The sequence below is a fragment of the Solanum pennellii genome, chromosome 10 (genome assembly GCF_001406875.1).
Source record: "Solanum pennellii chromosome 10, SPENNV200".
Lineage (NCBI taxonomy): Eukaryota > Viridiplantae > Streptophyta > Magnoliopsida > Solanales > Solanaceae > Solanum > Solanum pennellii.
Window position 1 is genome coordinate 78788447 of NC_028646.1, and position 11038 is coordinate 78799484.

The following is an 11038-nucleotide window of genomic DNA, read 5'->3' on the forward strand; positions in this document are numbered from 1 at the left end:
CCCCACACAAGAAGAAAAACACCCTGCGGCTTGCGGTTTTCATTCTTCTATAACTCTGTGACTCTGTGTGTCTATATGTATATATACACTTGTCTACTTGTTTTTTTCACCATTCTTCTCTTCTCAATCCTTTGATTTCTTCAAAAAGTTTAAAAATCAAACACAAAAATGGCAGCAGCTGCAATTTCTACAATCTCAATGATCGATTCCAACATGGAAGTTGACAAATTAACTTACGAAATCTTCTCCATTCTCGAAAATAAGTTCCTCTTTGGCTACGATAATGACCCAAAACTTTCTCCTGCATGCAGAGATAATCTCAATTTCTCAACCCCTTTCGCCGGAAACAAAAATGTCCCCGCCGGGAAAATCAGGATTCTCTCTATCGACGGAGGTGGGTCTACTAATGGCATCCTCGCTGCTAAATCTTTAACCCATTTGGAAACAACCCTTCGTCGGAAAACCGGAAAGAAAAACACCCACATTGCTGATTTCTTCGATGTAGTCGCCGGGTCCGGTACCGGCGGGATCCTAGCTACTCTTCTCTTCACTCGTGGGAAAGATGGGGTTCCTCTTTTCACAGCAGAGGAAGCTCTGAAATTCCTAATCGAGAATAACCGGAAAATCTCTCGATCTTCTTCAAATGGAGTTTTCCGGCATGTTTTCCGTCCACCGGTGAAGGTGTTCGGAAAAGTATTCGGCGATTTAACTTTAAAAGAAACTGTAAAAGCAGTTTTAATCCCCTGCTACGACCTCACCACAAGATCACCGTTCCTTTTCTCCCGTGCTGATGCTTTAGAAATGGACGGCTGTGATTTTAAGCTGGCAGATGTATGTGGGGCCACAATAGCTGATCGCACGGTAGAAGTGAAATCAGTTGATGGAAAACGAAAGATCGCAGCCGTTGGTGGTGGGGTCACCATGAATAATCCAACGGCTGCTGCTATCACTCATGTTCTTAACAATAAACAAGAATTTCCCTTTGCTAATTCAGTTGAAGATTTGTTAGTTATTTCATTGGGAAACGGAGAATCAGATTCCGGCACCGGAAACATGACGTCATCACCGGCGGCATTTGTTAAGATCGCCGGAGATGGAGCTGCCGACATGGTACGTAAAAAAATTTATTCGGTTCATGCAAATTATGCCATACTTCACCGACACGATCGTAATGAAATGATAAATATTATTTATTCTGTTATTGTTAATTAGTCGTTACGGTTAATTAGTCGAATCTCGATACGAGTAATGGACATTGAATGAGAGGCCAAAAACAAAGTTGGTACTTTGGAATTAATGAGTTTTTATTATTATGGGACCTTCAATTACTTAATTTACGTACTAAATTGTCCACTAAATCTTTTGATTAAATAGTTTACCTAACTATATACTAGTAATTTATTAGGAACTTTAATTTGGAATATTAGGTAAGTATTTGCATTAAGTATAAACATCGTGAAAAACAAGTGTATCGAACTGTCTTTTTTTTATTTAGGTTATTGTTTGTTAAATATTATCATATGCTAGTATTAAATAGTTAACTCCTCAATTAGTAAGGTAACGACAAATATTATTAAGCTACAGCTTATAATGTTCATATCGATCAATCATGCTCAAATACAACAATTGTTCTGGCTCTATTATATCTTTTGTTTATTTCTTCTGGAATAATCGCAAACACTTTTTTATCATACATAATGATATTGACTTTCAAGTATAAATATTTTTTATATCGTCAGTTTACGTAAACTTATTGTTACTTGTAACAAATGCAGGTAGATCAAGCAGTATCAATGGCATTTGGAGAATTTAGAAACAATAATTATGTTAGAGTACAAGGAAATGAAATAATTGGGAAAAAAAAGCATATGATAAAAGATGAAAAAATGAGAAAATCAATTGCAATTGCTGAGGAAATGCTAAAGCAGAAAAATGTGGAATCAATATTATTTCAAGGGAAAAAATTGATGGAAAAAACAAATTTGGAGAAATTGGAAATATTTGCAGGTGAATTAATCAAAGAAGAAGAAATGAGGAAAAATAGTATATTATCTCCAGTTGTTTTGAAACAATTATCGTCATCTCCACGAACATCATCTGCAACAAGTTTATCGACTATTTCATCGTGTTAAATTAAAATAATACGATGCATTATGATCATATATTAGCTCGATTTTAAGTTAGATTAGTAAGACGAGTTAACTTAACTCGTTGAATCCATGGGTTTGAAGCCACTCGTGATGAATGATAATCTTAAACATCCGAGTTTGCGCTTAAGTTTATTTATTTTTTTTGGAATTTTAGGTTTGATTTTGTTGTAAAATGTATATTTAGATTATGAATCTTGATGAATGTGTGTGTATTTTTGTTGTTAATATTATGAATATATTGCTTATTAAGAGCAATGGTAAGCACTTGATGGTAGGAATTTGTATGTTCATATCAACCCTAGTTGTGTTAAATGATTTTTGTGTCGATTTTAACTCTTTTTTTTACCATATAAAAAGCTTTACAACTTTATAGTAAATAATTTAATCACATCAAGCAATTTACTTGGGGATTTAAGTGAAACCTTATATACTATTAAGTTATGAAATCAAGTCGTGAAATAATCTCTACCATACAATCGAATGTGGTATGGCGTTGGACCTTTCTACGCATCTTAGGTGAAAGACGAAGAATCCTCCTCCTAGGTCGCGCAAACTATCAATGAGCTATTCATGTGGTTGAGAGCCCTCAACGCCAAAGCACAAAGAGATTGCTAACAGCTCATCAAACTACATATCGGGCAAATAAGAGAGCTTAGTGCACCGATCTATCCTCTGTATAATTCAATACATGATTTCAAAGCATGCTTTATGAAAAGATGGCACATCAGTATTCCTTTTCAATTCCATACTGGAAACTGACCAGCAAGCTGACTAACAAGAGGCCTAAATCGTTAGTCGAGTCGATATCAATTCGATGTATTACGGTTAAAATACACCTTTCAATTTAAAGGTATCAAATATTTCTCAGCAATAAACCATTTCTTAGCCATAATTGCCAACACTAGAATAAACTAGCCAGCATGCAGCAGCTACATTAGCTCAGCAGCTTCTAAACTTTAGTTTAACTTTTTCCATTACACAGTTGTACAGTACAGTACCAAAAAAGAAAAGGATTTTACATGAAGAATCACGAGGACTCATTTCGGAGGCAATTCCAACAAGACCAGCTGAATTCATCCTCCAGGTCTCTTCAAAGATGAAGTGACTATGATCGTTGATCGTCACTAGCTCAGCAGACAGTTCGACCATAGCAGATTGATGCAATGTAAAGATTTTTGGACCATTTTTCCTGAGAAATGAATGGAAGCAATTTGAGAGCAAAAAAGGGAAGAAAGGAAAGAGTACATTCATAATAGATAGGCAAACTGCATTGCGCAAACTCCTGTCAAACGGAACTTCAATTGTTATAAACATATGATGCCAATTTTCACAGCTTTCAAAAATCAAATTCCTTCAACTATTCAAATTCAAAACTTTGATGGTAATTATTTTCTCCCACGACTAATACAATAAACAAGCCAAACAAACATCCTAAATTCCGGGTCCAGTCAAAGAAACGTCTTATAAATGGAACAGAGGGAGCAAGTTATATTCCATCAATTTGTTAGATTTAAAGAAAATCAAGGCAAACAGGAAACATGCAATGGTATGAAAAAGAATCATCACCTTTACATGGGTACTTGGGAAGGCAGATGTCCGCAAAGTCTCTTGAGTCTCATCAATCATTTTACGCCTTGGTATGCTCAATATGAAAGCTGCCTGATCAGCGGTGGCAGCCATAGAAGTTATTCTAAACCCACCTTCCCACCGTCGATGTATTCCTTCACTTGGGTAAAGGAAGTCAAGTTCAACAACCTACAAAGTCATCATCTTTAAGCCACTATTGTTGAGGAATTCAAGAAATGCAGTAAAGTGACAACTGAATGAAAATAACTTCACCTGTTCTGCGTATCCAGCATTTCGGGACATCACCACACCCCAGCGACTGCCAGCAGTGGTCATTGATGTTACATGGAAACCTTCTTTCCATTTTTTGTTTATCCATTTAAAGGGAAAAGATTCACTCACTTTGTAAGACTGTTGTGTATAAGGAGTTCCTGATTCATCAAGCACAGAGAAATTAATAGATTGCTTATAAAACAATCAACAATAATCATAATCAAATTGATTCACAGCAAGCCTATCCGCGGTAAAAACTCTGCAGCAGATAATCTTAGCAACAAAATACAGCTCACCAACCGAAAATACAAAAAGATGGGTAACCAGAAATAAAACCATCCATATATTGTAGCTCTAACACCCTTTTATCAGCTACAGTTTCCTTGACAAACCAAAATATTCCGAGGCAGCCATGACAATTAATTATACAGGCCAGCCATTAGCTTGTGGTCTCAACTTTATTCTTCTTTGTAACCAAGATCCCATACGAGTTAGCTGGTCCAACCCAGAATATAGGTTCAAAACATGGGGGAGAATGCACCCACCTTGCACCCTTCTCCAACTTAAATACCATGCTTCATGTCAGCGACAGGGTTTGAGTTTTGAACTCATGACATGCACCCAATCCATGCATCCCAAGATGTGTCCTTACCTACGTTCCTTACCACTGAACCAATGTCTCCAGGCTAGCCTGTGGTCTTAACTTTCCCTGCTTTTTCAGCAGCTAAGCAATGGAAAGTGGTGGTAAATTGCTATTTGGAATTCTAATTCTACAAGACTGCAACTCACATCCGAAAACATCTCATAGAAATTTGAATTATTGAACAGGTCCAAAAGACATGAGTTAATCATCAGGTCTACCCTTACACGGGGCATAAAATTCTACACTTGCCGATGTTTATAAGCAAGAGAACAAACCACATGAAGATGCCTATTGTTCAGTATTAAAACCACAAGAACATCCCACTTCACCTCCCAGTCACTCTTGTACCAAGAAACCTTCTATGTTTAAGTTTTATAGATCAAGTAGAGTGAACCGCAACATCCCTGTTGTTCATCAGAACCACATCACTTGGCCCCCTTTCCACCTTTCTTTCTCTCTTATCTAAAGCTACTTAGACCAACAAACAGGTATGACCACACTTAAACAGCGAAAATAAATCCAAGCCTTTTTTCCAAACAGAATTATTTTCTGTTCCATCATTTGCCAATTACCAGATCTGTGAAAGACTAGTGCACGTGTGCAACAAAGTAAAGAAACAATTGAAGGGCAGGTACCACGAAGTTCAAACAAGTTACAGACTTGAACTTAATCTGTTAATAATACTTGGCATATTCTCATAGTCGCACAGTATATACCATATTCAACCTAGTTATTATATGATGGTTTTGTTAAGCACAGACTTCTCTCACTAATAGAGAAATTTCCCACCAAAAATAGAAAGATGGAAACCATATCATTCCACAAAGAGAAGTCCATCAATTGATCTGTCTGTAAACACCTCAAACTGTGAATAAACTGTCAATTAATGTCTAACCTTTGGACATAACGACCAAGGAACTTCCATTAGCTGCACCAGCTATTGAGCTGATGTAGTAGTTCTTTTCCCACTGTTCCATAATCCAATCCTGATAAGAACAACAACCAATTGGGACAATTGTTTTGAGTATATAACCTATGAAAAGAAAAGAGACAGAGATAATCACTGAATATGAAAGTGCAAGGTGATTGAGATGCTAACCTTATGGAGGAAGGCAGCTGAAAGCTCGTAAACCTGAGAAGAGAAACCGGTTCCTGCATCCATGATTAAAGCCCACAGATTGGCTGCTGAAGCCACACAGCTGATGTAAAGACCATCTTCATTTCCCTTGTCTACATGCTGCCTAAGCCTAGTGTCGGCAACATTGTAGTGGTACCTATAAAATCATCATGATACTTTTCTATCAGCAACTCATACTTTTATGGAATCACATTCATTAAGAAGATAATTTAACTTGAATATCCATGTTATATGTAATAAATATTCCATTAATGAATAGCACACGTAATCCCGAAAGTGTGACAACACTTTAAGTCCTCATATGTAAACCTACCAAATCAAATAGTTTATACAAGATGTAGCCTGTCTTACCAGATACTATAATATGATTCATTGAAATAGAAGGTAGAGAGGTGCACCAAAGAGGTTGCACACAAGGGAATTCAAGCACTGAGGCACCTCTTTAAGGAATTATAATAATGACCAGACATGTTTTCTGTTTTTTGTTTTGAATTAAATGAATGACCAAACATGTCTAAACTCATTATCACACTTTCATTTCTAGCAACTTACCTTTGCTTCATAGGACGTCTTGCATTATAAACAGATATCCATTGTGTTGCCGGACTACCTAATCGTACTTTTTTCTTTGGTTGCTCGTCTTCCTCCAAGTTTATAAGCAACCTTCCCCGCTTCTGCCCAACCTGATTAGACAAGAGGTAACAGGTGAGTGACAAACCAATATCGTCATGCAAACACGTACATGCATGAATATGGATAGAAACCTTGAGAGCTCCATCAATTCTTATTGGCCGTAGTGACGTGACTGGCTCAATAAGACTCTCAAAGAAAGAGATAAGCTTGGCATAATTTGGTTCCTCGTCAAATTTCATATTTGTCACAGCCTCAAGGAACTGCTTGAACGGTGCCGGACAGAAACAACACATCAACTCTGGGGAAGTGGCCATTTTCTTCTTACAGACAAGAAAACTCTTGTTGTCACCCTATTAAATCCAAAAACAACAAATAAAAGGAAATCATAAAGCTTCAAAAGACAAAATTAAACCACTACAACAACTTACAGAAGCACATAACAACCAACCTGATAGCCTTGCCACGGTAACCTTCCCTTTATAAGAAATATTAATGTGTATGCTAGTGACTCAAGGTCATCCCTTCTACTTCCAGTTCGACCCAAATGCGCATGCACACTTGCATATCTTATGGTGCCCCTGTCAAAGCAAATATATGAGTCCACAGTTAATAGGGTATTGAATTGTATGCCCAAAATTATTCAAGTTGACATGTAAAACAAACCTGAATATATCTGGCCTCTGGTCATATTCAACATGCATACCAGATGCTGCATCTTTCCATCTGGATGCTGCATTAAACAATGATATATTATGAACAGTACTCAAGATTAACATCGAATGAAAAGAAATGGTATTCTGCAAGTGTAGTGGACCTACAAGCAGAATTGATGGACATAGGTATTTCTCAACGTGTCATAACAGTTTGACAGGATCAACAATGTTTACATTACATTACAAACAAAATAATATGTACACTCCAAGAAAAGGATGAGTGCTAAACAGAAAAGATCATGATAATGCATCTTACCCAAACCGAGATCAATAAGATACAGCTTTTTCTCATCTTGACTTCCTGGCAGACCAAGTAGGAAATTTTCTGGCTTCACATCTCCATGCACAAACCTTAAAGTGAGAACAAAAAATTAGATGCGAAAAAATAGGCCATTATTATTACTACATGACTCTAGAGTAGAGTGTTGAAAGTGAAAGGGTGAAATAACATATGTATTGCTGGAAGAGATAATAGTTACCCCTTAAGGTGCAGCTTTTCAAGAATCGATATTGCCTCCACTGCAATGCAGGCTACCATGTTCGGCGACATCCTGTTGCAAGATTATTGATTATCAATTAGAAAGACATACAGGCTGCAACATATGCATGCCCAGGAAAATTTATACGTCATATGTTGTTATGTTCTGCATTCCTATGTATGTGCAGGAAAATCAATGTAAATAGAACAAATTGGCAACTTACGATTGGCCTAAAGAATTCCAGACATCCCACAAGCTGGGTCCCAGCATGTCCATGACCTGAAAAAAATTCCAGGAAATATCAGTGACACGAAAGTGATAAAATAAATTCTTTTATAAAATGATGAAAACCAAAAGTTACCAAGATGTAAAAGTCTCCCTGACGGCCCTTAAAATGAACCCATGGGATTCCGTAGCATCCATTAAGGGTGCTGTCAAGAAAAAAAGTTCACAATGGGATAATAAGTAAGAAAACTGATGACTGAAAAATACAAAAAAACACAGATTCTGAGATATAATTCATGCTTGCTTACTTGTACACCTGCCATTCATAAGGAGGGCCATAGTTGCAACCTTTACTATTTCGATGCTCAAACTTTAATGCAACCTATTGAGAATCATTATCACTGTATTATAATCCAAATAATGTCAGAAAGGCTCATAAAAGATCCAAAATGTCATATGAAGTACCTCGACAGCATCTGGTCCTGTTCTCTCAGTTCCCCCACTTGTTCTTCGGCCAACATATACTTGCCCAAATCCACCCTTACCTAATTTCCTTTCCGTTTTATATACAGGAGAATTACCCACTTGCACCTGCATCCAGATACACAAACATTCTTCTAAGAACTCTACTTGCAATACAAATTTAGCCTACATGTTATCATTAAAAATGTGAAGGTATTTCACTTTCAAGGCAAGATTTAACTTTAAGTTGTTTGTCAATTCATGTCCCGTAAACAGTTAAGAACCTAAATGGAAAAAGACTTGAGAGCAAACAGGAAGATACCCTATCTGGAACAGGAGTTGTGCCTGCTTCTTCTTCAACTCCAATTACTTTGTCTGGACTTCCACCACCATCCATAGCAATCCTTTTATCTGCAGCACCGTCAACTCTATTAAAAGCTGGTTCGGCAATCCCAACAGGAGCAACTTGAGGTAGACCCTCACACGGCGGCTCTGGGTCCAAATCTATCAATCTAATCCCCCTACCCCTACCAGCACCACTCGGTCTTCCACGTGTCCCTGAAGGCCCTTTTCCTATAGCTGTTGCATTACCCCTTCCTCTTCCTCCTCCACCACCTCTTCTTCTAGTTCTGTTCTGAGTAGGCAAGACCAAGTTTTCCTCTTGGCCAACAGGTTGAGGGGCAGGCTGGAGATCACCAAGCCGTTTTGATCTCCTTGCTCCACTACGCAACTCTGGCATCGTCACCCATGCAAATCACACTCAACTCCGTTCTCCCACCTTGCCTTGAAAATCTGGAGTCAAAACAACATAAGACCCAAAGAAAGGCGGAAACAGTGTACCTATGAATGCAAGAATCCTCTATTATCAACAATGTAGACTTCAAATAGAAACCAATAAACAAAATACAAAGCACTTATTCCAGGAAAGGCAACAGCATCTAAGAAAAATCATAGTTTCCATGTATCAAACATGATCTTACATTATAAATTCCCAAAGTTCCGAAGTAAAGTTCGAAACTTTTTACCCATAAAAGCCTAACATAAGAAGGTTCATACTTCATACATACTAAAAAGGCACCAGATATACAGATAAGGACATCTTTACAATCAAAACAATCAAAAACGACCACAAACAAGTGTGAAGTTTTCAAAAACTTCCCTTTTATTTCCAGACAACAAGTAACACTAAAAGTATGTAAACAATCCTAGGGGCTCGATTCCAACAGAAACGAAAGCTATAACCTTTTTGCAATCAATAAAAAGCTACAACAACAAGAATCATCAGTCGAATAAATTAAACCAATCAAACAAACAATCCCTAGATGGATCGTCTTCATCCCATCACATATAACTCAACCGATCATCAAACAACCAACGAAAAATTATCATTTTTGACACATTTCACAGAACCCAAGAACCGAATAAAACGAACCCCATATACAAAATGGTACAAAAATCAAATCTTACCTCAAAAACAGCAAACCCCACAAGGATCGGTGAGAAATGGAACCAAAAAAATCAAAAAAATCTAAGTAAAAAGATGGGTTTTCACAGAATCGGCGATCAATCTCAGATCTTTCAAAGAAAAATAAAAAAAAATACCCACATGGATAGTTAGAAGAAAAAGGGGAAAATCTTATCGGTAAAAGAAGAAACTGGTTTGGTATATAGCTTATATGGCGATAAGGGCATGAGCTTGAATGAAGGATGAAGTAACGTTACATTCGGTGAGGCAAAAAAAAAAATGGATTTTTGGGAAAATTGGATTGAATGAATTGGAAATGAAATGGAAAATAAGTAATAATGAGTGGGGGACTCTGTGTGTATGCTGTGCTGTATGTATTGTATCCTCTTTGTATTACCACTTTGGTACCTGTGCTGATAATCTTGATTACTGTGTAATCTAATGTTAGTTTGTCCTTCTCTTATCATGGCTTTACTCTAAACCTGATGTCCGAGTTCCGACCTTTCACGTTAGGGTTTGATTAAATTGAATTCATGTATCGTAGAGTTCATTTTGAGAGGTAACGTTCCGATAGGGTCCATTCTTAGTGGCTCAGAGTGATTGAGGTCTAATTTATGTGTTGTACAACACTAGTCTCAATGTCTTTGTATCTCCTTTTTTATAATTCGGTGTTTGATACTTATATGAGCGTTCGATTAAATTAAGTTCGTGTATTATAGGGTTCATTTTTAGAGGCAACGCTTTCTCAATAGGGTTTTTTTAAATTCTCGATGGCTTGAAGTGATTGAGATCTTACTAAATGTGGATTTATGTGTTGTATGACTTATTTCTAGGGGCAACAGTCTCGACGGGATTGGTTCCGATTGGGTCGAAGAGATTAAGGTCTTATTTAACTAAAGATTCGCGCGTAGCGTAACTCATTTATGGAGGCAACGCTCTCGACGTGATTTTTCCATTCTCGAGGACTTGACGTGATTGAGGTCTTATTAAATTTAAATTTATGCATAACACGACTCATTTTTAAGGACAAGGGTCCTAGTAGAATTTTTTCATTTTCAGAGCCTCGAAGCGATTAAGGTTTTATCAAATCAAGATTTGTGTATAACACGATTCCTTTTCAAAGGCAACACTCTCAATGAGAGTTTTCATTTTAGGGCTCAAAGTAGTTAAGGTCTTATTAAATCTAGATTCGTGCATAACACGGCTTATTTATGGATCATTTAAGCGTAAGTTTGGTATGATACGGTATGATATTTGAAAGTTTTGATATAATTTTGATATTTGATTCTTA

General features: G+C 37.1%; 2 protein-coding genes across 4 annotated transcripts; one reads left to right on the forward strand and one right to left on the reverse strand.

Annotated features, from left to right (window-relative positions):
• Positions 1 to 6: 6 nt before the first annotated feature.
• On the forward strand, positions 7 to 2428 carry LOC107002244 (patatin-like protein 3). Its single transcript, XM_015200185.1, has 2 exons — positions 7 to 1110; positions 1776 to 2428. The coding sequence occupies exons 1-2, from the start codon at positions 169 to 171 to the stop codon at positions 2130 to 2132; spliced, it is 1299 nt and encodes a 432-aa protein (XP_015055671.1). The 5' UTR covers positions 7 to 168; the 3' UTR covers positions 2133 to 2428.
• Positions 2429 to 2931: 503 nt separating this feature from the next.
• Positions 2932 to 10121, reverse strand: LOC107002243 (casein kinase 1-like protein HD16). 3 transcript variants are annotated; one of them, XM_015200184.2, is made up of 17 exons: positions 9750 to 10117; positions 8605 to 9074; positions 8286 to 8411; positions 8129 to 8202; positions 7957 to 8026; positions 7819 to 7874; positions 7596 to 7667; positions 7373 to 7467; positions 7067 to 7133; positions 6852 to 6981; positions 6535 to 6753; positions 6323 to 6453; positions 5732 to 5906; positions 5528 to 5618; positions 3990 to 4147; positions 3717 to 3905; positions 2932 to 3339 (listed from the first exon to the last, which is right to left on the reverse strand). In XM_015200184.2, exons 2-17 carry the CDS (start codon positions 9019 to 9021, stop codon positions 3280 to 3282), a joined length of 2130 nt encoding a protein of 709 aa, XP_015055670.1. In that variant the 5' UTR covers positions 9022 to 9074; positions 9750 to 10117; the 3' UTR covers positions 2932 to 3279. The 3 variants fall into 3 exon arrangements, with proteins under 3 accessions (XP_015055670.1, XP_027768084.1, XP_027768083.1); XM_027912283.1 differs by having other exon boundaries at positions 6323 to 6753; positions 8605 to 9122; positions 9750 to 10121; XM_027912282.1 differs by having other exon boundaries at positions 6323 to 6753; positions 9750 to 10120.
• Positions 10122 to 11038: the final 917 nt, after the last annotated feature.